A 24,614-nucleotide genomic window follows, 5' to 3' on the forward strand; every position below is an offset into this window, starting at 1 on the left:
GATCACAAATGAAAAAAAAATAGGAAATTAGCTTTTTTTTTTTTTTTTGGTCTAAAAAATAGGAAGGGTCAGCTAAGAATGATTTGTTTGACAAAAAAAAAAAAAAATCTGTTGAATATTTTTTTTTATTTTAGTTACAAATGCTAATCTTATTTTAATAACATTGATAAAAAAAAAAAACACTAAATATTTTATGTTAAAAAAAAAACTAAATTTTCTTGATTTAAAGTTCGATAATATCGATATCTCTGGCTATAGGCTTTTGTAGCATACATTAAAGTGTCCATTAGACATTTGTTTTTGGATAAAAAAAAAGTGCTTTTAATATTAGACAGACTAGTGTCGTACTAGAATAAAGAATGTAATAAAAATAGAGGGAGAATCGTAAAAGAAACCCACTTATGGCATGCCATGTGTCAAAACATAACAAGCGAAGTATGTTTATATAGTAAGAAAACCCTTTTACCCTAAATATCCCAAATTGTCATATGTTCTTTCCTTATGTAGCTCTCTCTGCTCTTTCTCTTTCCTTTTTCTCTTTCGATCAACAAAACCACATCTCTGAACTGAACCATTTTTCTTCTCCTCTTCCGGTTATCGGATTACCAGATCTCGTTTCCCGCGATCTGATTTATTCTTAGGTTTTTGACAAAAGGTAATGTTCGATTTTGAGTTTATTGAATTTTGGGAGATGATTTTGAATTGACGATTATGTTTGTTGGGTGAAATTGATATAGCAGGAGCAGGAGAAGAAAATGGGAAGGGGAAAGATCGCGATTAAGAGGATCAATAACTCTACGAGCCGTCAGGTTACGTTCTCCAAGCGAAGGAATGGATTGTTGAAGAAAGCTAAGGAGCTTGCGATTCTCTGCGATGCTGAGGTTGGTGTTATCATCTTCTCTAGCACCGGTAGGCTCTACGAATTCTCCAGCTCCAGGTACTTTTTTTTTTCTTTCTCTTTGGTTGACTTTTTTTTTTTTTTGGTTTTGGTCCTTCTGATTGATTGATTCATGAAGCAAATTCTAAATCTCGAGTTTTATTTTTTCTTGAATCGATTTCTTGTTAATTTTTTTTATCTGCAAATTCAATTGGTTTAGGGAAAGAATCGTAGATCAAATTAAAACAAAATCCAATATTCATAGATTATAGGTTTTGTAAGTAGGGGGATATGATTACGATATTTGTGTGGAGCATAGATTGTGAGGGACTTGTGGTGTTTATTGAAACATACTAAATTGGGTAGAAACTTTATCAGAAGAGGAAAGGAGGGGAGAAAGTGGTTAGTGGTTGAAGAAACTCTAACTCTCTCCCTCATCAAGTCTTGAAATCACTTTTTTTTTTTTTTTTATAGTCTTCTTGGTTTGGGTAGAGAGGATTTAGAAAGAATCGTCTCTTTTTCACTATTTCTTTTCTTTATTGGCAACTAGTTGGTGGGTTTGATGTACCTAAAATGAGCTGCATTATCTTCTCTTACTATATTGTTAGTACACAAGTGGGGGAATCATTTCTGATTTCGTTGTCATCCATAATCAAGTTTTTGTTTTTTTTTTATTGTTCAACTTGGTCATTTGTTAATGATATGTACGAGTATAGTCTTTCTTTTTGGAAACATTTTGCTATTCGTTAGAAAAATATTATATCATCAATCCCTTCTGAATTTCTACTTTAGGAATTCATTCATTTATTTATTTGAATGTATCATTTGTGTTTATTATTTATTAAAAAAAAAGGTTGAATAAAATCTGGCTCTTAGATCTGTTTCAGAGGGAGAAAGCTTCCATTGTTGTGCAGAGCTTTTGTTGTTTCTCTGTTTTTAGAACTGAGACTCTGTTTTTGTCTTACTTTTTCTCTTCAATAAAGACAGCAAAAAAAGAAAAAGAATTTGTAGCATCCATCAGAGGTGTTACAGCAGAGAAGGAAATAATATTAAGTAGAAAAGATCGTCAGAAATAGATGTAATGGTTCCAAGAGATTGGGGCATTAGATGAGAAATATATTAGAGGCATGTTGTTAAAGGGTCTTTCACGTTTATGTCTCACTGATCCATATCTATACTCTTGTTTACTGATTAGAACTCTGCTTAAACTTCATACATCATATTAGATTTATTGCGAATCTGTATTCCATGTATGCAAAGATGGCTTAGGGTAACAAAATCTATCTAAGTAAAAATTTTGACACTGAAAGATGTAAGGAGAAATGTTGCAGTGGATGTTGCTTGGGTTACCTTACCTATCAACCACACTCTGCAACTATGCAACTACTCTTTTTTTGGCAGCATGAAATCGGTCATAGAGAGATACAGCGATGCCAAAGGGGAAACCAGTTCAGAAAATGATCCCGCTTCAGAAATTCAGGTACTCCTTTTTTGTTACTCCTCCCTATGGATTTCAACGAGGAATTCAGGGACCCAATTCTGTAATTGAGTAAAGAGTAGACAAAACAAGTAACATACTACAACAGAGAGACTGTTACTCGGTGCTTTTGCTAATGTTAGGCTATTTCAACTTCATTAGCATTTCTCAACTTTTGATTCCTCTCAAGCTGATCCTGATTTCATATCGGACTTGCAGAGCATAAATACCACACATCATATGTTGAAGTAGGGTTTGCTATAAAACACATGTCATGCAACGTGACCATCAGATTACATACATGATGTTGCATGTTCTTTTTCAAGAATCCGTTCTAGACTAGATAACATATTAATCCAAAAACAAAATACTTTTTTTCTTAGTTTCAATCACCTGAAAACCTATTTCTACTATATTCTAGTTCTGGCAAAAGGAGGCTGCGATTCTAAAGCGACAGCTACATAACTTGCAAGAAAACCACCGGTATGTTTTGCATCCTCTGAGTTCTTCAAACACTCTTGAACAGGGAATGATGTACTAAAATGCAAAATGATAACATATATGGAGTCCAAGGCTAGATTTTGCAGAACCCAAAAGCATCCTACCACCTTCATAGGAATGGTTGATAGTAGTAATAACCAAAAAGCCAAATGGATGTTTTCCCCAAAGAATTACCATTGTATTTCTACCACCTCCAGAGTTATATACATCCACACATCTAAAACATCCATAAGAAGGAAATAACCAAACACTTTCACACTCCCCATCTTTTTCTTGTTTTGTTTTGGTGAATTAGGAAATGTATATAGTAATTCTGGAAAAGTATGCATATTCAGAAGAGCTTGTACTTGACAGGCAAATGATGGGGGAGGAGCTCTCTGGACTAAGTGTAGAAGCTTTACAGAATTTGGAAAATCAGCTTGAATTGAGCCTTCGTGGGGTTCGAATGAAAAAGGTTTTGTTGCTGTGACAAATAAGTCACATTTTGGTACCATTTAGAAGAAGTAATGGATTTACTCTATCTACAATCTTCTTGCCTTTTGCAGGATCAAATGTTAATCGAAGAAATACAAGTACTCAACCGAGAGGTGGGACTATGGTTACTGTAATATAGGTTTTAGACATTTTCCACTGTGTTGGTAAGCACAATGCTGATTCTTATTTATTCGGTTGCAGGGGAATCTCGTGCACCAAGAGAATTTAGACCTCCACAAGAAAGTAAACCTAATGCACCAACAGAACAAGGAACTACATGAAAAGGTACCTTTGGGTTTTGGGAAGTATCTGGGAGCCAAGATTATCTTTAAATTGCTAGAAAATTTTGTTCTTATCTGAAGATAATATGTCGTTATTCCAGGTTTCAGAGGTTGAGGGTGTGAAAATCACAAACAAGAATTCTCTTCTCACAAATGGTCTAGACATGAGAGATAACTCAAGCGAACATGTCCATCTTCAGCTCAGCCAACCGCAGCATGATGAGACGCATGCAAAAGCTATCCAACTCAACTATTTTTCCTTCATTGCATGATGATATATTCGGTGTGCCGACACACTTATGTTGACCTCATCGGAATCATATCTCAATTAACTGTATCAGTTTGCAATCCCTTTCTATCAAACACCAGCTTTGAACCTTTTTAAACGTTCTTCTCTCTGCAAAGAACCTTGGTTTGGCGTTTAAGCATGTACTTTGCAGGATAAAGGAATGTAGTGTTTTAACATAAAGTTTGTCTGTGTTATTCAAGAGGACTAATACTTTCCTTGATTTGTGACTTGTGATGATATGGTAAAGCAAATTGTTTTTTTTTTTTTTTTTTTTTGACATTTTTTTGGGGACATAGTAAAGCACATTGTATGAGTTTCGGAATTGTAGAATACACCACTAAAAGTCATCTCTAATAAAGTAAAACTCCATACCTTAGACGTTATTATGCAATGTGCCTGAAACTAAAAGATGATTGAACTTTATCTTACCAAAAAAAAAGAAAAAGATGATAGAACTTTATGGTGTCAAAGAAGCGGTAAATGTGGTGGTGAGGCAAAATAGTACCATTTTCGGGTAATCTATAAAAGGAGACGAAGGTTTTAGACTTTAAGTCTTTTAAGTCAATAAATTAATCAAAGTCATCACATGATATCATATGCTTTGAAAAGTCTAAGAATTTGCGTTTTCTAAACAAGTGGATTGCTAGTTCTATATCGAACTGATGAAGTAAAAACATACTTGAATTTTATTATTTTTCTGGTGCTCTCATAATTATTCCTTAATATTACAATAAGTTCCCACTCTTAGAAAACCTTTACGATACAAGTCATTTATCTCATATCGCTTCATCGTGATCGTGTCTTCAAGGATATTAGTTGAAATTGACACCATACTTAGGCTGTAGATTCGGAAGAAAAAGTCCCCAAAACTTCTCAATCTCGGGACCCGGCTTCGAATTCTCATCGAACATAGCAAATATATAAGTCTCTATAGCTCTCCCTGGCCTTCTCGGAGATCCATTTTTCACGGTTTGTATCAAATTGTTCACATAAGTCCTCGCATTCTCCACACTCGTCGCGGCTCCTCCCGAGGTCGGCCAACCACTCTCGGAAACCACGATCTCCACTGATCCACCTCCAGCTTTCTCTAATGATGCGTAAACAGTGTCTAAGATTGCATGGAAGAGGTTTCGGTATTGGTTTTGTCCGTCATTGACTACAGTGGATGGTGCAGTGAACAGAGTGTAATCTAAACGGATGTCTCTCATGTTTCCCGTGTAGCTGAAGTAAGGGTAAAGATTCACGAGCAGAGGAGATTGCTTGCTTGCCAAGAAACCTATCACCGGTGCGATAAAGTTCCTAAATTCCGGTGTGAACGTCCCACTTGATGGTGGAAACCCGGAAATTCCTCTGGTGTCTATAGCCGTCGAGACCTTGATCCCGAGGCTTGAAACTGCTCTCTCTATGTTCTGCATCGCGGGGAGGACAAACCTGGCGGCTTGGTCCGAGGGTTGTACCTCGTTCCCGACCGATATGTAGCGGAATCTGACATTGTTTGCATAGTTACGGACGTTGTTGCGGACCCACGTGTCGGCTTCCGCTTGGCTGGAGGCGAGACGCTGGAGATCAGGGTTTGGAACATCGAGCACGAGCTCGATATTGGAGCCGCGGAGAGCGTTGAGAGCCTCCTGGTTGGGATCGTACAGCCGCATCCGCCGGATGTTCCGTTGTCGGTAAAGAGCCACGACTTCCGACGCAGGACGCAGGTTGTTTCCATTTCTCCCGTAGCACACTCCGATTTGCCCAACTTAAATTTCAAAATAAGAATTATTAGTGAAAAGAATAAATTGTAATCAAATTCTGAAATGAATTCTAAAGAGACTAATGTGATATTATCAATAGATTAAAAGAAAATTGAACCTGCCGTGTCGAAGAAGGAAGCCATTAGGAAGCTGAGAAGAAGCAGTAACAGTGGTTTTGAGGTTAAGAAACTCGATCCATTAAAGATCTTCATGAAATAACAACTAAAGATGATTTTAAGATATGTATTAATGTTATGCTTGCAACCTTGTATATTTAAATCGTAGCATTTTGCGCTAATTTATAGAGGGAATGGAGGGATTCAAGTCAATGAAATGAAACAAAGTCATCGCGTCATATCATCACAGTTTGGAATGTTATACATTAAATCACCGTTCATGAATATCTCTCTAAACCTATGCTTTGAAAAGTCTAAGAATGTGAGTTTTCTATACACGTAGCTTTCAATAGGCCTAACTAGCTAAACACTAAAATTTTCATGTCAATTGGAACGAATCCTCCATTCCATAGCCCCAAAGGTAGAAATACGACATTTCTCTCTGTAATATTGTAGAAAATACTATGGATTGTCCATTAAAAAGGTAGTGACTATAAGCCTAAAACTTGACCGAAAATTTCTTGCTACATCAAAACTGATACCCAATTTTCTTGTGACAACACATTTACAAGTATGATTACATAGTAATACTGCTTTTAAACCGTTTAACAGTTGAAGCGATTATTCTTACATACAAAATTTCTTCGTCGTCCTAGTTAAATAATATTCTTTTCCATGTGTGAGATACTACAATGTGTTCTCTATGTCAATTATCAAGTCGTAGTAATCTCATCATAGCTGCCAAGAAAATCAATATAATAAAAATAAAATAAATGTTTACAATATAGACCTCAGACCACAAGATTGAGTTTGGGACTATAGACCGAAGATCACATTCACAAAGGGACGTGTCTTGCGTAGAATAGTAGAAGCGTTGTGTAGTGATACTAATAGCCAAAGAAAATTCTCGGTGTCGAGTTCAGTAGGACGACCAAAATAGACCAGTGGTGATGGCTTTTTGGTATAATGTATTAATGTTGTGATGGCCCCATTTCCCCCATGGGCTTTTGGCATTTTTTTTTCCACTTTTTAGTTATAGTCACTTTTTGTTGTTTAGCCCCTTTTGTGAGTACCATGTAAACTTGGAAAATTTCCGAAAACTAATTAGAGAAAAAAAAAAATATTAGTGATGGCTATGCTCATGCATATGTTATGTGTGGACCCTATCCAATCTTAGTAATTTGAATTATCAGGTTTTTTAGGTACAAGACAATAGATGTTTGGATCAAATAATTTTATTTCAATGAGTAAAAGTACATGTTAGGTAATTATCGGGACATCTAGGCCCTGTTCTTTTAGGTGTCGCTGCGACACACTCCGGCGACTGAAAAATACAAAGGAAAATGATATAACTGTCGCTGAGATTTTAAACTCCATAGAGAAAGGGGCTGTCGCTGAGTGGAAAACAAGCTGCTGCTTTTTCCAGCGACTGAAAAATATGGTCACAGCGTCACCGTAATCATTAACAGCGGCATGCTCCCCACATTCTGGGATCATAAAACCCTTGTATTTACAGCTTATTTCCGGTCGCTTATTTGGGTCGCTAGCGACTGAACACCGAACATGGCCCTAGCCAATGCGGCTCTACGGCCCTGACCCAGGCGCTCTTGCCGCTCTCCATGACTCTAACATCGACCTCATCTTCGACGTTCCCAATCCAGATCTTGAACGTCTTAGGTTCAATCATCTTTTAAGCTAAACTGTAACATCTATTAATCATCTCCATATGCTAAATTCATCTCCAAAATAGATGTTATAGTTTAGCTTAAAAGATGATTGACCCTATGGTGTTGAAGAAGAAAGTAGTTAAAAGGCTGAGAAGAATCATCAACATTGGTGGCAGGACCGGCCCAGACCTAAAGCCCAACAAGCAGGTGTTTTAGGCAGCAAAATATATTTTTAGTTTTAGGGGCATCATATTTACAAAAACGTCTGGTGGTGCAGTACTCTTTGTCTCTTCAAACGTTTGGATGTGGCGGGTTCAAAACTTGAACTATGCAAATTTTAGAACTTTTTGTTTTTTTTTTAGTAAAATGGACATCAAATTTTAGTGGGTTTTAGGCATCACAAAACTTTGGGCCGGCCCTAATTGGTGGTGAGGCTAAGATCCTTGATTCATATATTTTCTTGATTTCTCTATGATACTGTGAAAAAACTATATGTTTAAATCATACCATTTACCGCCTTATATTTAGAGCCAAGCCTGGGGTGCAAGTCATTAGCGAGTGTACGGAAAGTATTCGTAGATCGTTTGTTGGATGGGCCTGCAAGATGTCAAATAAGGCCCATTATTAGTAATACTTGAGGCGTAAGTTAGATAAAGATGTTACTTACCGATTTCGATCAACATCCCTAGGTTAAGCTACCCTCTTCCCAGCCCCGGCTTACGGGGTAAGCGGAGGTGCGGCGGTCCGGAGTTTTTTTTTTATACAAAAATTTACATATAAAAAAGATCCAAATATTTTTTAAAAATATTATTAATGTAAAAATTATATTTTAAGAGGCCTAAATATTTATAAGAAAATGTATAAAAGGCTCAAAATTTTAAAATTAACAATTTTTACTACAAAAGATCCGCAAAATTTTTTAAATTAAGTAAATTTTCTCTTTATATATAATAATAGGCCAAAAAAATTTTTTTTGCCCTAAAGCTCTCATATATATTGAGCCGGGGCTGCCTCTTCCTCCGCCAGTCTCGTCTGCCTTCTTCCGCATCTCTGTAAGTTTCAATCCGTTAAAAACATGAATGATTCCTCCAAAAGTCGGTTCTACGGTAGGATCTATCTCTATCTCTTCCTCGATATTGTTTATTGCAATTACGTGTTTTGATTCGTTTATTAACTTATTCGATTTGTGATCGTCCTTCTCCTTTAAGCGTTAGAGTTGTTGTTCTTTAGTTGTTGATCGATGATATATATGTGTGATTAAAAACAGATTAGATCTGATGATTAAGTGTTCATCACCAGTTTTAGATTCGTGGGAATTTCATCTGATCGATCTGTCGTAGTAACTTAGCGGATCTAATCGATATGTCATCGTAAATTAATGGATCTAACAAGTTGTATTCATGATCTAAAGTTTTCAGTGTCGTTTTTTTTTGTCTTAATTGCTTACACGTTTCCTGTTTAATAAAACTTGGCAGGGGCGAAAACAATTGTCTTCTGGCAATTCGAGGAATGCCCGATCCCTGATGACATAATTTCTGATGAAGTCGAAGCGAACATCTCAAGTGCCATTAGGGATATGGGTTATTATGGCCCAGTAACCATGAGGGCTTATGGTGATATCTATAAGTTGCAGAGGGAATGTTGTGGATTTCTTATCTTTTACGCAACCTCGGGTGAGAATTCCTAACACACTTTTTTCTTCTTCTTCTTCTTCTTTTTCTTCTTCTTTTTACTAATCCTTACTTTGGTTTCCGGTGTTAAAGAAACGACACAGGACAAGATTTTAGTGGACTTACTTGGCCAAGCAGTTTTTTGGCCTCGTGATAGTCCAATTAATTTGATGCTGATCGTCGGAGACATCTCGAGACACGCAGGGTTGTTGAATGCTATTGACACTTTGGCTGCGCATGGAAACTTCAATATTATCTTATCACAGCCTTTAAAGGTGGCATCAGGACAGCTACCTGAAGGTGTTGATACAGTATGGCTTTGGGAAGGCCTATCAGTTCTAGCAAGGATGGTGAGTCGGGAAAGTGGACCAGCCGCAATCGAGGAGCTATTAACCAACTCGGTGAGTAGGAATGATCAGATCATGCAATATCGTGAAAGAATACCTCTTGACATTGCCACTGCAAGAGCAAGGCGGCCACACCACCGTTGATTAGAACCAAGAAGAAGTCCGAAGGTAAGTAGGAAAATGTACCGACGATGTTTGCTTTTGTTTCCTGTCTCTTGTCGGCCTAACACAAGTCATCAACACTTTTTTAGTGAAACTTTTCTGGTTGGCTTCTTCTTTCGGTCGGTTAGCATAAAGAAATTTGATCGGCCTTTGAGAATTGGTGTTTTTGTTTGTAATCTCTTGCGCGTGACAATGAATAGTTTGTACTTTGGTTGACCTTACTGCTGGGTAGCCGAATCCCACTCCCACTTGGCCTTCTTTCTGTTGGATATATCACTAGTTTGTACCGTGGTTGCTTTCTTCCTGGACCTTTAACTAGTCTTTTGTATCGCCAAGGCTCTAACTAGTTTGTATTGGTGATGATTGCTTGCTTTTGTGGCTGTCGATGCTCAGCTAACATTTCTCTTTTAATTAAAGCTTTCTGTTTATTTTTGGTTAGCATAAAAACTCTCTATTGTTTTTTGAACTCACAGCCAGTGTTCTCTTTTCTCCAGTTTTGTTGATGCTCATAACCAAACCAATCCCTCATTCATGTGTCTCTCTTTCTCAGTTTTGCTTAGACTCGTAACCAGTGATTTTTTCCTCGTCGGAATTTATAATCATAAATTTGCACTAAAACTATATTGAAAAATATATAAAAAATAAGGACAAATTGATCATAGCCTGAGAGAGACTGGAGAGAAAGAACACTAAGCGATTCTTTCAAAGAGAATGAACCCGTATATATTGACAAGCTAGCCTGTTCTTATGTATAATACTTATTACATATTTCTCAAAATAAAATAGCTCAGATACAAAATAGTCCAGACATTCTCTCACTATATTGAATCCGATAGCTTTAAAATTTATAACATGTTAAAAAAACATAGTTATGGCTCATTATTCCTTATTATTACAAGAAGTTCCCCCTTTTTAAATACCCTTACAGAAAAAGCCCACAAGTCCCATCTTCTTCAAGAAGTCTCTCCAAAGATTAGTTGAAATTAACTTCATACTTTGGCTGTCGATCCGGATGAAACAGTCCCCAAAACTTCTCAAACGCAGGTTCCTTCTTATTCTCATCAAACATAGCGAATATATAAGTTTCTATAGCTTTCCCTGGCCTTCTCGGTGATCCATTCTTCACATGTTGTATCAAATTGTTAACATAAGTCTTTGCGTTTTCCACACTCGTCCCGACTCCTCCCTCTGTGGGCCAACCGCTCTCCGACACCACGATTTCTAACGATCCTCCACCCGATTTCTCCAATGCTGCATAAACCGAGTCGAGATTTGCGTCAAATAGGTTTTGGTATGAGTACGGATCGTCAGCAACCGTGGACTGAGCGGTGAACAGAGCGTAGTCTAGAGGGACCTTGGCCGTGTCTCCCATGTAGCTGAAGTAAGGATAGAGATTCACGAGCAAAGGAGATTGCTTGCTCATCAAGAAACCTATCACTGGTTCGAGAAAGCTCTTATACTCATCCGTGAACCTTCCCTGAGACGGAGGAAATGTATCTGTAGTGGTGTCAGTGGCTATAGCCGTAGAGACCTTGACTCCAAGCCCTGCTCCAGAAACTGCTTTCTCGATGTATTGCATTGCTTGCAAGAGAACACCCCCAGCTGAGGGTTTCACCTCATTTCCGACGTTGATGTACCGGAATCTGACACCATCGGTGTAGCTCTGAACATTTTCTTGAACCCACTTGTCCGCCTCTGTTTGGCTGGAGGCGAGACGTTCAAGATCTGAACTGGGAACGTCGAGGATGAGCTCTATGTTAGAGTCACGGAGAGCGGCAAGAGCGTCTGGGTCAGGGCCGTAGAGCCGCATTCGCTGAATGTTCTGTTTCTTGTAAAGAGCCACAACGTCCGATGGACTTGGCAAGGTTTCGCCTAGCATCCCGTAGCATACTCCGATTTGTCCAGCTTCATTATTTTCCAAAAATAAGAATCATTAACAAAATTATATTGAATCAATTTCTGTAGATGGAGATGATGATTAATAGATGTTATAGTAGCTTAAAAGATGATTGAACCTGTGGTGTTGAAGAAGGAAGCTATCACAAGGCTGAGAAGAATCATAAGCATTGGTGGTGATCCTAAGATCCTTGATTCAGACATTTTCTTGATTTTTCTATGATACTCTGAAATTTTCTAATTTATAGAGCCAAGCATGGGGTGCAAGTCAGTCAATGAATGAAATCAAACTAAGAGTCATCGATCTATCAATATAATCTGCTTTGTTATGTTTCACGTTAATCACCATTAATTATAAATACCTCTCTAAATCTACGCTTTAAAAAGTCTAACAATATGAGTTTTCTACACAAGTAGCTATCAATAGCCGATAGGGTTTAACTAGCTCAAGATACGATTGTTTAATATGATGAATCGCCCAAACCAAAAAATATTTGGTTTTAAAATATTTTAATATAAATTTTTGATTGATTTTTATAATTCTTTTTGGTAATAGGTTGGATATATCATGGTAATATTGGCCGTTAATCGTACGTCAAACGTGAACCAATTAATACGTCGTTAGACCCACAAGCCAAGTTGAATTATGGTTAGATTGACTATTGTTCACATTAAATTGATTGTAATGACTTTAGCGTCTAACGTGTTTAAGGTGCCACGGATGGTTCCAAGTACCACTGTGAACGAAAATCATCTAATCAGAATTGAACTTCGCTTGTGGGTCTACCGACGTATTTAGTGGTTCTTCATGATCTCAGCCTTGTAAAACACGTACGGTTCGTATTTAATTTATTTCTACCCTAAGCTTGTGACTTTATATCGTCGATTTTTTCTTCTTGATGAACTATTTGACATTTTTGGATTTATATATCAACCATTAAACCAAAGAAGAAAAAGAATTGTGATAATTTTTCTTTCAACTAATTTGGTTCAGTAAAACACAAGGTGCTTAGGTGCATATAAAATCCACGATGAATATGGATTTTCTCTTGTTTATTTTTCTATAGAGAAGAAAATATCAAATTACAAATGTTAGCCTGTGAAACAAAATTGTTGTAGCGTTAGAGATATATCGAAAAATAACTAATATCAAGTCCATCAACAACACGGCGTCTATTTTTGTCGTCCAACTGAAATAGACCTTTAGATGAATTTTCCTCGGTTTTGAATATCACACTATTCACACACTACACATCATTATTTCTACACAAATACACAAAACACGTCCCTTCATGATTGTGATCTCATGGTCTAGTACCCAACTCACCCTTTGTAGTTTGTGGTCTGAATTTTGTACTAATTTTTTTGTTCTTACTGATTTTCTAACTTGCTATGCTGTAAGAAATTATTTAAGAAACAGGAGGACAATCTATCTAACCCGTCCATTCAAGCTATGGAAGCGGAGAAAGAAGCCTATTCGAAGTGGGATCATGTAGCAACAATTGAGGAGAAATTCCTAAAGCATCGATCAAAACTTCATTGGTTAAACATTGGGGACCGTAACAATAAAACGTTTCATCGGGCAGTGGCTACTAGAGAGGCAATGAATTCAATCCGGGAGATTGTTACTCAAGATGGTCGTGTGGTTACATATAAGGACGAGATTAAAACAGAAGCAGAAGGCTATGAGGGCATGACAGTCGAGGAGTTGGAGGAACTGTTGCCTTTCCGTTGCTCAGAGGAGGACAATAAGGAGTTAACAAGGGTTGTAACAGGGGAAGAAATAAAAAAGGTCTTGTTCTCTATGCCAAATGACAAATCACGGGGTCCAGATGGTTACACAACAGAGTTTTATAAAGCAGCATGGGAAATAATTGGCGGCAAATTTGTCACAGCAATTCAGTCTTTTTTTGCTAAGGGCTTCATGCCTAAGGGACTTAACTCAACAATTCTAGCTCTCATCCCCAAGAAGAAGGAAGCAAAGGAGATGAGAGATTATAGACCGATCTCATGTTGTAATGTTCTCTACAAAGTGATCTCGAAGATAATTGCGAATAGACTGAAGCGGATTCTGCCAAAATTCATAGTGGATAACCAGTCGGCTTTCGTGAAGGACAGGTTACTCATTGAGAACGTTCTATTGGCGACTGAGTTAGTCAAGGACGACCATAAAGAGGATATATCAACAAGATGTGCCATGAAAATAGATATTTCGAAAGCTTTTGACTCACTCCAATGGTCTTTCCTTATAAACGTTCTCACGGCTATGAACTTTTCGAAGGAGGTGATACACTGGATAGCTCGCTGCATCACCACAGCTTCTTTCTCAGTACAAGTCAATGGAGAACTGGCTGGCTACTTTCAAAGCGCCCGCGGTCTTCGACAAGGTTGCTCGCTATCCCCATACCTTTTTGTCATCAGCATGAACGTCCTCTCGAAAATGTTGGATAAAGCAGCATGAGCAAGAGAGTTTGGATACCATCCTTGCTGCAAACCTCTCGGGTTAACGCATCTATGTTTTGCTGATGACCTTATGATTCTCACGGATGGTAAGGTACGATCTGTCGATGGCATAGTCAAGATAATGAATCTCTTTGCAAGTCGATCGGGGCTGAAAATGAGTATGGAAAAAACAACATTATATACGGCTAGCGTCTCAGAGACAACTCGCCAAACGATGGCCAGTCGATATCCTTTTGGCTTAGGTCAGCTCCCGGTGAAATATCTTGGCCTTCCCCTTGTCACGAAGAGACTCACGGCAGGTGATTACTCTCCCTTAATTGATCAAATACGCGGCAGAATTGGAACATGGACTACACGTTATCTCTCTTTTACGGGTCGTTTGAATCTCATTGGCTCTGTTCTATGGAGTATCACAAACTTCTGGATGAATGCGTATAGATTGTCAAGAAACTGTATTAGAGAAATAAAAAGGCTATGCTCAGCTTTTTTATGGTCTGGACCCGATTTAAATCCCAATAAAGCTAAGGTTTCATGGGAAGAGGTTTGTAAGCTGAAGAAGGAAGGAGGACTCGGGCTGCGATCTCTAAAAGAAGCAAACGATGTATGCTGCTTAAAACTGGTCTGGAGATTAATCTCTAATGGGGATTCTCTGTGGGTGAGATGGTCTAAGATGATGTTGCTCAAAAAGGAATCATTTTGGTCTCTTAAGACAAATTCAACTTTGGGCTCTTGGATGTGGAAAAAACTTCTGAAATATAGAGATCTTGCGAAGGGTTTTTGTAAAGTGGAAGTTCAAAATGGGGCTAACACGTCTTTCTGGTTTGACAATTGGACAGGGGGAGGAATACTGATGGATACAATTGGCCCGAGAGGAGTTATTGATATGGGAATCAGTAAACATATGACATTGGCGGAGGCTTGGGAATTACGGCAACGCAGGAGGAGATGTCACAGGTTAGAGGTCTTAAACGCAGCGGAGGAAGCTTTATCAAAGGCTTTTCAAAGCCGCAATATGGGAAGGAATGATGTTGTGGTATGGCGAGGTAAAGGAGATGTCTTTAAACCCATATTTTCTACTAAGGACACATGAAATCACATTAGAACGACTTCAAATCAAGTGGCTTGGCACAAAGGAGTTTGGTTAGCTCACGCGACGCCAAAATTCTCTTTTTGCCTTTAGTTAGCGTTGAAAAACCGTCTATCAACGGGAGACAGAATGCAGGTATGGAACAATGGCGCCACTGTGTCTTGTATCTTCTGCAACGATCCCTTGGAGACTCGTGATCACCTCTTTTTCTCTTGTCATTATACCTCTGCAATATGGAAAGCACTTGCTCAAAAGCTCTTCGGCACAAGGTTCTCTACGGAGTGGCAACAGGTAGTGGATTACATCTCAGAGTCTCAACATGATCGAATCCATAGCTATTTGGCCAGGAACATATTTCAGCTCACAGTTCATACCATTGGGAGAGAGAGGAATGCAAGACACCATGGAGACGATCCGCGTCCTGCAACCACACTCATCCGATGGCTCGACAAGCACGTCCGCAGCCAACTCTCGGCAATCAAATCACTGGGCGATAGACGTTACGACCAAGCCTTACAAGCATGGTTCGCCGTCCAAGCTTAACGTGGAATGCTCTGGTTTTTTTTCAAAACCTCTGTTTCTTCAAAAGCAAAGCTCAATCTTAATCTTCTGGTTTTCATATTTTCAAAAACAATGCTGATGTAACAAGTATATTTTTTTTTTTGAATATAATTTAACATTTTATTCAAAAAAAAAAAGAAATTATTTAAACTTAGGTTGAGATAACTAATTTTGTATAAATTTCAAGAGTCTGATTGATACGACTTCGTTTTTAGATACAGGAAGTATAATTTTACTTGAAATTGATAAAGTCATCACAATCTCAAAGTCACCACTCACCATTACAAAGTACAAACACGTTAGACACTAAAGTCGTTATATATTGAAGTCATTATTTGTATTGATAAGTCATTACAGTCTCTCCAACTTTATTTCCTGTATAATGATATACCAATATCTATATATTTTGTTCAAATATACAATATACCATTCCTTGGTTAGAATATCGGTTCGGTTCAACCAAAGTTAATAGCGTACTTAGGCTGCTTGTTCGGATAGAACAATCCCCAAAACTTCTCAACATAAGGAGGAGTCGGCTTCTTATCCTCGTCATACATGGCAAATATATATGTCTCGATTTCTCTCCCCGGTCTCTTCGGTGTCCCATTCTTCACATGATTAATCAAATTATTGTTATAAATTCCCGCATTCTGTATGTTTGTATCGATTCCTCCTCCCGTTGGCCATCCGGTCTCTGCCACAACTACTTCCAACGATCCGCCACCGGATCTCTCTAGAGCCGAGTGCATCGCATCGAGCATCGCATCAAATAGGTTTTGGTAAGATCTCGGAGGGTCCAAAACGATTCCTGGAGGAGCCGTGAAGAGAGCGTAATCGAGTCGTATTTGATCTTTATTTCCCGCGTAGCTGAAGTAAGTGTAGAGGTTTAAGAGTAAAGGAGAGTTCTTGCTTACCAAGAAACGTATGATTGGTTCCATTACCACCATAACGTCTCCCCTAAACGAACCTTTCGATGGTGGATAAGACTCTCCGAGCACTCCCATGTCTACCGCCGTGGATATCTGTTAAAATCCGCACATTTAAATTAAAACAGAGTTCAAATTTTGATTTTTGTGAAAAAAAAACAGAAAAAAAAAAAGAGTCAGACGCAATTAAGTTCTTGAACAAAATTTACATTAAAACTTTGAATATTTCCATTTTTTAATAAGATAAATTTGCAGAATGTAAACTGAAAAAGAGATCTTAATTAATGTTAGTGCCAAAAAAAGAAAAAGACTAAAGTTTTTGATTCGTTTGCTAAAAGATTATGTTTTTATTGTGAAAATATGTAAATCAATATATATGAGTAATAACAATACCTTGATACGACCACCTAGTCCGGCTGCTAAAACCGCCCGGTCAATGTTTATCATGGCCGGGACTAGGAACTGTGCATAAGAGTCAGAGATCTTAACTTCGTTCCCAACAGATATGTAACGGAACCTGACGCCATTCACGTAGTTCATGACGTTGGTTTGGACCCACGTGTTAGCTTGTGATTGGCTCGAGGCCACGCTCTGTAGATAAGAGTTGGGAAGGCCCAGCGTTACCTCGATGTTGGAGCCACGTAGGGCGTCTAGAACGTCGTGGTCTGGAGTGTATAGCCTAACTCGTCGGATGTTTCTCTGCTTGAAGAGCTCGACGGTTTCTGCCGCCGAAGGGAGGTTGTCGCCGTTTCTTCCGTAGCAAACCCCGACTTGTCGAACTGTTAAATATTAAATCCAATATATAATACATCATCATTCATCACATGTGGCATGAATATTTCATGAGAGAATTAATAATGTGTTATTGTTATTAATCATAAAATTAACATATCTAATCATTTGAATAATTTTTGTTTTAAAGCTAGATAATAGGAAAAAAAAAAGGTCTCAAAAGTTCAAGATCGTGACATGGTTTGATTACTCTATGTCAGAGTGATATTATAATATAATCATATATGTTATAGTTTCTACATAAATAATGAAATAAAGAGATATTAGTGACCTGCTGGAATTGTATTGGCGAAGAATAGACCGAGAAGAAAGGTCAAGGACGCCAAGAATCGGAGATCCATCGTTAGGTTAAGAAAGAGATGTGACCTAATGATTTTTTAGACAATTAAGAGAGGTGTAAATCATGTATTGTTATGACATTGATCTTAGCATACATACGTATATATAGTAAATTCTAGAGAAAGAACATAAATATATAACCAAATGTGAAACGTCAATATGAAATATACGGCATTAGGCAACAAGATAAAGTATATGTTGGTAATCTCTGAATAATTAATAAAATGGTATCAAAAATGGTATCTACATTATCAGAGACAGACTTGAACTTGATGGTGCTCACAAGTCAAACAAAGCGTGGAATTTATTAGGGTTTAGCCGTTAAGGACTTATAATTCAGACAAATCAAATGCTGGTTGGGCTAACTAAAGCTACGACTAATATTAATAGGCCTTAAACGGAATGAGCCCAACAAAGAACCTGAGACAAATCTGAGCCCACTAGAAAGCTAAAACGGAGATCGAAGCTTAAACCAGCTAAACCGAAATAATTAAATGAATTCGTTTTTTCATCTCCGAAAAAGTCAAAGATTAAACCAACTAAAACCGAAATTGTCCCATTGCGCGTAATTTCTTCGCAACATTTTGACCGAACAACTTCAAAATCCAACGAACGGACGGTCAAGATTGCCCGATCACATCGTCTTCTTCTTCTCAGCAAGAGAGAGTCCTTAACGCCGGCTAGATCAAAAATCAACTACTCCATCTCTCGTGCTGACCACGCTCCGATTCTCCATTTCTTTCCCTCTTGACTTTTTCACTTCAATTTTTCAATCTCAGATCTCGACGATGGCTACACAAATCTCTCAGCTTTCTTGTTTCTCATCCACCAATCCTCAATTTCACTTCCAGAGCCGATCGTTTCCATGCCCTAGGATTCGTCCCCAGGTAAGCTGCTCGATATCGCGTTAAAAAGACTTGGAATTTATTCATCTCGATTTGATTACGTCCATGCCCAATACTCTATTTGTTCTACTTTCCTGATTACTCTCAAAATACCAGCTTTTGTTTTCTAGAAATGATTCTTCTTGGGACTTGATTGAATTGCTTCTCTGTTTTCTCTGGCTGAGTTGGTTGGGAATGTATCTTGTGGTAAAAACAAAAAAAGAAATAACCTTTTTGTTTGGTCTTACATTTCGTGACAAAGTTCCGGATTGCTTGAAACAATCATATCCACCTCTTTGGTTGTCTCTTTTTGCTAAGTATCCTTTGTTGAGCTCTCTTCTAGAGTTTTTGGGACTGATAGTGTCACCACAAGTGGCTAATTCGCGTAAAAATGGTGTGCAGTCTTTTGTAGTTAGAAGCGTTGATGGGAATAGCTCTGAAACACCGGCTTCTCTAAGCTATACAGCTGAGGTTTCAAAACCTATTGTTGAGAAAACATCTAAACCGTATTCCTCTGTGGATGAAACTGCTACCGATAAAGATATTATCACAGAGCCAGTAGAAGAACATGTTGCCACACAACCAATAAGAGCAGCAAAGATCCACGATTTCTGTTTTGGCATTCCTTATGGTACTACTTTGTGACTCTCAAGCTTAATTTCAAATCTTAGCATTTCTAGGCTGCTTTTTTAGAAAAGAAAATTTCTGCTTTCCATGTTCTTCATTTCCCGTATGAGAGTGTTTATTGTCTGGTAACTCGCTGGTGTTAATTATGCCTCATAAATGATACTTTGTCAGGTGGTCTCGTTATCAGTGGAGGGCTTCTTGGATTTGCGTTTTCACGAAATCTTACGAGCTTAAGTACTGGTGTCCTCTATGGTGGTGGGCTTCTAGCCCTTAGTACATTGAGCTTAAAGATTTGGCGACAGGGAAAGTCTAGTTTCCCTTATATACTAGGACAAGCAGGTAATCTTCATTTATTGTCTGCAGGAACAATAGCGGATGTTTTCTTATCACTGCTTTCATTTGTAATTCATTTCATCAAAAGATTACTGGTATCTTACTCATGATAAGTGGATATGAAAATCCAGATAAGTAGTTGTAGTATACTGTGTCATGCTATGAAGTGGTCATCTCTGAACCAAGATCATTATCTGCCCATGATTCGCTATAAGAAGTGTTCCTTTGATCTATGAAAGCATTCGTACTTACTCATTTTTCAAAACCTGAAATTGCAGTGCTGTCAGCTGTCGTCTTCTGGAAGAACTTCACAGCTTATTCGATGGTATTCATTAAATTTGTGATCATGCTGATTGTTTTTTTTTGCTTGCTTGACTTCAACTGAATAATGTTGTACTTATGCAGACTAAGAAGCTGTTTCCGGCCGGTCTTTTTACTGTCATCAGGTAAGAAATACTTTTTGTGATCTACAAAAGACTCTGATGATCTTTCGTTGATTCATGTAACTGTGTGTTTACGTCTTTTTATTTTGCAGTGCTTGCATGTTGTGTTTCTATACATATGTGGTGCTCTCTGGAGGAAACCCACCTCCAAAGAAATTGAAACCATCTGCTACTAGTCCTTCATACTGAAGAGACTTCACATAGGTTAGATTTTAAAACATGGAGATCTTCTCTTTTGATTACTATGTGTTGGATTATTACTGGTGTAATTTTATACTCTTTACGAATTGATATACTTGTTTTGTTTGTGACCTGTTCTTTCCAGTGTCATAATCTAAAGTTTTGTTTTTCTTACTTGTGAGATGTGTATGCTTTGATTGTCCATATTCTAGTCTAGTATAATACTAATGAAAAAAAAAAAAAAGATTAAAAGAAGAGCCAAATCATAGTCAAAGGGCAATAGCATTTAAGATTGAAAAAACAACTTGAAAACTAGACTAAAATAAAAGTAACATAGAAAAGTTATTGATAGCTCAATCCTGAAACAATAATAAGAAAATATATCAATTTCCAATGCTTCCATCAATTATACAGTGAGTAAACTTGGGAAATAAGCGATAGAAACCCCTCTATGCTTAAATTTAAAAGCTAAATCATAAGACTTTTGTTCCGGATCATGTATTATTAAAGTACGGCCAACAATCTTCCAACTATGAAGCAAAATCTTATTTTTCTGAAATGTTGCGATTGTTTGTGTTGGCAAAGTCCGATGGCGAAACCAAATGGAAGTTCTATTCAAATCAATAGAAAACGTCTTCTCCCATTTTTTGCCGGAGTTTAATGACCATATCTCTTGTTTCATGTCCTTACCCTCTGATATACACAAACGGTCCTTCATGTTGCTTATAGTAACTGGACCAGCAGTGGTAAATGGTATTTTCATACTCACTTCAAAAGTTTCACTGGAAAGATTAAAACACACTATATGCCTTTTCGAATTGGTAACTGTGCTTAGCCAATGAAGTGATCCATCTACGTATGTTGGATGATCACAATAAGCGACTTCATAGGGAGAACCAGTCACGTTCCTCCAAGTGTTTGTATTAAAAGAGAAAACCTCGCATGTGGTTATGTTGTCTAAATCCAACTCTTTCGAATTATATAAGTTATATATATAACCATACCAACTTATATACTCCATTTTTATTGTCTCTTCCCAATCCAAGCAAGGGGTAAGATATATATTCATCGTCTGCTAAACCAAAAAAAAATAGTTTTCATTTGAAAAAGAGAAAGAAAAAAGAAGCTAAAACCTGAACAAAAGGGCATACATGATACACCCTAAACTCAAATGTGTACCTAAATCAATTCAAAACCAACAAAAACTAAAATGTTGAAAAAGAAAATAATCTATATAAAAAAATTCTATACAAGAAAATCCTAATATGGATCTCTAAATAAAACTTACAGAGTTCCATGAACATAAATTGATTAAGTGAACTTACCACGTCGATTTTCCATATCTTCAATAAGATTTTGAAACCTTGCCAAGGGAAGACTCCGATACCATTTTATCGAAGGATTGATCACATAAATCCATTGCGTGAAACTGTAAATGCATATTAGACCATCGCAACTCTTAGTGACAATAGCAAACGAACTATCACAGAAAGGGTAATAAGAGCGACTCTCCACGAAAACCGAAGACCTCAACGTCAATGTGTTTACGCAAATTTCAGTGGGTGCGTTCGAATAGTTACGATTAGTCTGCACAAAGAGGATATTCGGATCGTGAGATCGCTGACTAATCATATGTCTCTCCTTAAAATATTGAGACATCATCGTTAATTTCCATTCTTTTGATACACATTTGAATTTAAACAGAGATTTAATCGAAAGCTTCTCTAGAATCTTTTCCACAAGATGGTGAGGTAACATTATAGTTGGAAATTTTAACCGATTTACTTCTCTCTCCCACACCCCAAGTTTATGTTTAGGGTTTCCTCTCTCTTGATCTTCCATTGATATAGTTTTTTGTGTTATGCGCTTGATGAAACTTATGTTTGCGTTTTTTTTGGTTATTAGTCAAACTTATGCTTGAGTTTATATATACAACATACATGATATGAAATCATGCTGAGTGAAGGAAAAAATCTAGGAGTATTTTATCTTCTATACATATCTTTATATATATATTATTAAATGAGAAAGTTTATATATTGTTCCAATCATCTAATACCATATTATTTCTTAATTACTTTAGGAAAAAAAAAAATTAAATTCTTAGATGGATTAACTTTTTTCAAAAAAAACAAATGTATTAACTAATAAAACAGAATAGTTTTATATTACCTAAAGTTGTACGGGATATAGATTGTGTATAAGTTTTCTAATTTCAAAGAGAGAGTTTATTTTATATTTATATAGAAATTTTTATTTCCTTCTCATTTTGTAAGAAAAAAAATCTGAAATTTATATTCATTATATATATAAGGAAAATACAGATATACATACTTTGTTTGTCACTTAAAAACCAAAGCTAAAGGCAACACAATTCTTGATGATCCAATTCAAAACAATTTTAACCAATGCAATAGCAAAATGGAAGAGTAATTTGCAGCCTGATTTTGTGCCTCGCCTCTTACTCATTCGACACTTGAACCTGCTAAATACCAGAGGACATGCAATGTACCAATTCCGAATTGATACCTTTTCTTAATTACATTTCCTAAATTATGGTTTATTTAATTTTCGTAAGTCTTGATTAGGATCCGAATTTTTTTAAACCGGGTTTTTAGATCCGCATGTTTTTAAACATATCTTTTTATATCTTTGCAAATTTAATACTAATATAGAAAAGTTATTGCTAGCTCAATGCTGAAACAATAATAAGAAAATATGTCTATTTTTAATGCTTCCATCCCTTAAACAGTGAGTAAACTTGGGAAATAAGCGATAGAAATCCCTCTATGCTTGAATTTAAAAGCTAAACCATAAGAATTTTGTTCCGGATCATGTACTATTAAAGTATGGCCAATTATCTTCCAACTATGAAGCAAAATCTTATTTTTCTGAAATGTTGTGATTGTTTGTGTTGGCAAATTCGGATCGTGGCGAAACCAAATGGAAGTTCTGTTCAAATCAATAGAATACGTCTTCTCCCATTTTTTGCCAGAGTTTAATGACCATATCTCTTGTTTCATGTCCTTCCCCTCTGATATACACAAACGGTCCTTCATGTTGCTTATAGTAACGTGACCATCAGTTGTAAATGGTATTTTCATACTCACTTCAAAAGTTTCACTTGAAAGATCAAAACACACTATATGCCTTTTCGAATTGGTTACTGTGCTTAGCCAATGAAGTGATCCATCTACGTATGTTGGATTATCACAATAATCTACTTCATAGGGAGAACCAGTCACGTTCCTCCAAATGTTAGAATTAAAAGAGAAAACCTCGCATGTGGTTGTGTTGTCTAATTCCAACACTTTCGAATTATATAACCATACCAACTTATATACTCCATTTTTATTGTCTCTTCCCAATCCAAGCAAGGGGAAAGCTATACGTCCATCGGGAGCTAGACAAAAATAAAAGAGTTGAAACTAAAAAGTTGAAAAACTAACGATTCAAAACCAACGAAATTACTAAAAAGTTGAAAAAGAAATTCAATATAAAAAAATTCTAAACAAGAAAATCCTAATATGGATCTTCGAATAAAACTTACTGAGTTCCATGAACATAAATTGAGAAAGTGAACTTACCACGTCGAGTGTCCAAATGTTCAACAAGATTTTGAAACCTTGCCAAGGGAAGACTCCGATACCATTTTATCGAAGGATTGATCACATAAATCCATCGCATGAAACCGTACATGCATATTAGACCATCGCAACTCTTAGTGACTAAAGCAAACGATTTATCGCATAAAGGATAATAAGAGCGACTCTTCACGAAAACCGATGACCTCAACGTCAATGTGTTTACACAAATTTTAGCGGGTGCGTTCCAATAGTTACGATTTGTCTGGACAAAGAGGATATTCGGATCATGAGATCGCTGACTAAACATCATCTGTCTCTCCTTAAAATATTGAGACATCATCGTTAATTTCCATTCTTTTGATACACATTTGAATTTAATGAGAGACTCAACCGGAAGCTTCTCTAGAATCTTTTCCACAAGATGGTGAGGTAACATTATAGTTGGCCTTTTAACCCCATTTACTTCTCTCTCCCACACCCCAAGTTTAGGTTTATGGTTTCCTCTCTCTTGATCTTCCATTGATATAGTTTTTTTGTTTTGTTATGCGCTTGATGAAACTTATGTTTGCGTTTTTTTTTTTGTTATTAGTCAAACCTATGCTTGAGTTTATATATACAACATACATGATTTGGAATCATACTGAGTAAAGGAAATAATCTAGGAGTGTTTTATCTTCTATGCATATCTTTATATCTATTATTAAATGAGAAATTTTTTATGTTTTTCCAATCATCTAATACCATACTCTGTCTTCATTACTTTAGAAAAAAAAATCTAAATTTCAATTCTTATATGGATATAAATTGTGTATAAGATTTTTCTTATTTCAAAGAGAGATTTTATATTTATATGTAGAAAATTATATTTCCTTCTCATTTTGTAAGGAAAAAAA

The 24,614-nt window shown here is 36.8% G+C and overlaps 6 protein-coding genes across 8 annotated transcripts; 3 read left to right on the forward strand and 3 right to left on the reverse strand.

Moving 5' to 3' along the window:
* The first annotated feature begins 251 nt into the window (after positions 1-251).
* Positions 252-4,167, forward strand: LOC9312472 (agamous-like MADS-box protein AGL16). Of its 2 annotated transcripts, none has more exons than XM_021024237.1 (8): positions 252-655; positions 738-937; positions 2,279-2,357; positions 2,776-2,837; positions 3,210-3,309; positions 3,401-3,442; positions 3,531-3,614; positions 3,712-4,167. In XM_021024237.1, the coding sequence occupies exons 2-8, from the start codon at positions 756-758 to the stop codon at positions 3,880-3,882; spliced, it is 720 nt and encodes a 239-aa protein (XP_020879896.1). In that variant the 5' UTR covers positions 252-655; positions 738-755; the 3' UTR covers positions 3,883-4,167. The 2 variants fall into 2 exon arrangements, with proteins under 2 accessions (XP_020879896.1, XP_002876404.2); XM_002876358.2 differs by having other exon boundaries at positions 253-655; positions 741-937.
* Positions 4,168-4,559: 392 nt separating this feature from the next.
* Positions 4,560-5,922, reverse strand: LOC9312473 (probable glucan endo-1,3-beta-glucosidase BG3). The gene is made up of 2 exons (XM_002878093.2): positions 5,760-5,922; positions 4,560-5,646 (listed from the first exon to the last, which is right to left on the reverse strand). The coding sequence occupies exons 1-2, from the start codon at positions 5,851-5,853 to the stop codon at positions 4,712-4,714; spliced, it is 1,029 nt and encodes a 342-aa protein (XP_002878139.2). The 5' UTR covers positions 5,854-5,922; the 3' UTR covers positions 4,560-4,711.
* A 2,499-nt stretch (positions 5,923-8,421) lies between these two features.
* Positions 8,422-9,876, forward strand: LOC9314208. 2 transcript variants are annotated; one of them, XM_021024084.1, is made up of 4 exons: positions 8,422-8,530; positions 8,900-9,097; positions 9,188-9,609; positions 9,693-9,876. In XM_021024084.1, exons 1-3 carry the CDS (start codon positions 8,500-8,502, stop codon positions 9,583-9,585), a joined length of 627 nt encoding a protein of 208 aa, XP_020879743.1. In that variant the 5' UTR covers positions 8,422-8,499; the 3' UTR covers positions 9,586-9,609; positions 9,693-9,876. The 2 variants fall into 2 exon arrangements, with proteins under 2 accessions (XP_020879743.1, XP_002876405.1); XM_002876359.2 differs by having other exon boundaries at positions 9,188-9,876.
* A 524-nt stretch (positions 9,877-10,400) lies between these two features.
* LOC9312474 (glucan endo-1,3-beta-glucosidase, acidic isoform) lies at positions 10,401-11,743 on the reverse strand. The gene is made up of 2 exons (XM_002878094.2): positions 11,619-11,743; positions 10,401-11,508 (listed from the first exon to the last, which is right to left on the reverse strand). Exons 1-2 carry the CDS (start codon positions 11,701-11,703, stop codon positions 10,577-10,579), a joined length of 1,017 nt encoding a protein of 338 aa, XP_002878140.1. The 5' UTR covers positions 11,704-11,743; the 3' UTR covers positions 10,401-10,576.
* Positions 11,744-15,970: 4,227 nt separating this feature from the next.
* On the reverse strand, positions 15,971-18,082 carry LOC9314209 (probable glucan endo-1,3-beta-glucosidase BG1). Its single transcript, XM_002878095.2, has 3 exons — positions 17,600-18,082; positions 16,930-17,315; positions 15,971-16,632 (listed from the first exon to the last, which is right to left on the reverse strand). The coding sequence occupies exons 1-3, from the start codon at positions 17,667-17,669 to the stop codon at positions 16,066-16,068; spliced, it is 1,023 nt and encodes a 340-aa protein (XP_002878141.1). The 5' UTR covers positions 17,670-18,082; the 3' UTR covers positions 15,971-16,065.
* An 89-nt stretch (positions 18,083-18,171) lies between these two features.
* LOC9314210 (protein FATTY ACID EXPORT 1, chloroplastic) lies at positions 18,172-20,308 on the forward strand. The gene is made up of 6 exons (XM_021025658.1): positions 18,172-18,554; positions 18,954-19,182; positions 19,350-19,517; positions 19,790-19,836; positions 19,917-19,957; positions 20,047-20,308. Exons 1-6 carry the CDS (start codon positions 18,456-18,458, stop codon positions 20,141-20,143), a joined length of 681 nt encoding a protein of 226 aa, XP_020881317.1. The 5' UTR covers positions 18,172-18,455; the 3' UTR covers positions 20,144-20,308.
* The last annotated feature ends 4,306 nt before the right edge of the window (positions 20,309-24,614 follow it).

The sequence above is a fragment of the Arabidopsis lyrata genome (assembly GCF_000004255.2).
Source record: "Arabidopsis lyrata subsp. lyrata unplaced genomic scaffold ARALYscaffold_5, whole genome shotgun sequence".
Taxonomy (NCBI): Eukaryota; Viridiplantae; Streptophyta; class Magnoliopsida; order Brassicales; family Brassicaceae; genus Arabidopsis; species Arabidopsis lyrata.

Excerpts from the sequence above, each read along its gene's own strand:
- LOC9312472 (XM_021024237.1), top strand. The coding sequence starts at position 756 with ATGGGAAGGGGAAAGATCGCGATTAAGAGGATCAATAACTCTACGAGC. Across the intron at positions 2,838-3,209 it reads AACTTGCAAGAAAACCACCG|GCAAATGATGGGGGAGGAGC; the intron begins GTATGTTTTGCA and ends TGTACTTGACAG. Across the intron at positions 3,310-3,400 it reads GTGGGGTTCGAATGAAAAAG|GATCAAATGTTAATCGAAGA; the intron begins GTTTTGTTGCTG and ends TGCCTTTTGCAG.
- LOC9312473 (XM_002878093.2), bottom strand. The coding sequence starts at position 5,853 with ATGAAGATCTTTAATGGATCGAGTTTCTTAACCTCAAAACCACTGTTA. Across the intron at positions 5,647-5,759 it reads TTCCTTCTTCGACACGGCAG|TTGGGCAAATCGGAGTGTGC; the intron begins GTTCAATTTTCT and ends TTGAAATTTAAG.
- LOC9314208 (XM_002876359.2), top strand. The coding sequence starts at position 8,500 with ATGAATGATTCCTCCAAAAGTCGGTTCTACG. Across the intron at positions 8,531-8,899 it reads CTCCAAAAGTCGGTTCTACG|GGGCGAAAACAATTGTCTTC; the intron begins GTAGGATCTATC and ends AAAACTTGGCAG. Across the intron at positions 9,098-9,187 it reads TATCTTTTACGCAACCTCGG|AAACGACACAGGACAAGATT; the intron begins GTGAGAATTCCT and ends CCGGTGTTAAAG.
- LOC9312474 (XM_002878094.2), bottom strand. The coding sequence starts at position 11,703 with ATGTCTGAATCAAGGATCTTAGGATCACCACCAATGCTTATGATTCTT. Across the intron at positions 11,509-11,618 it reads TTCCTTCTTCAACACCACAG|CTGGACAAATCGGAGTATGC; the intron begins GTTCAATCATCT and ends AAAATAATGAAG.
- LOC9314209 (XM_002878095.2), bottom strand. The coding sequence starts at position 17,669 with ATGGATCTCCGATTCTTGGCGTCCTTGACCTTTCTTCTCGGTCTATTC. Across the intron at positions 17,316-17,599 it reads CGCCAATACAATTCCAGCAG|TTCGACAAGTCGGGGTTTGC; the intron begins GTCACTAATATC and ends AATATTTAACAG. Across the intron at positions 16,633-16,929 it reads GACTAGGTGGTCGTATCAAG|ATATCCACGGCGGTAGACAT; the intron begins GTATTGTTATTA and ends GGATTTTAACAG.
- LOC9314210 (XM_021025658.1), top strand. The coding sequence starts at position 18,456 with ATGGCTACACAAATCTCTCAGCTTTCTTGTTTCTCATCCACCAATCCT. Across the intron at positions 19,837-19,916 it reads ACTTCACAGCTTATTCGATG|ACTAAGAAGCTGTTTCCGGC; the intron begins GTATTCATTAAA and ends GTACTTATGCAG. Across the intron at positions 19,958-20,046 it reads GGTCTTTTTACTGTCATCAG|TGCTTGCATGTTGTGTTTCT; the intron begins GTAAGAAATACT and ends TTTATTTTGCAG.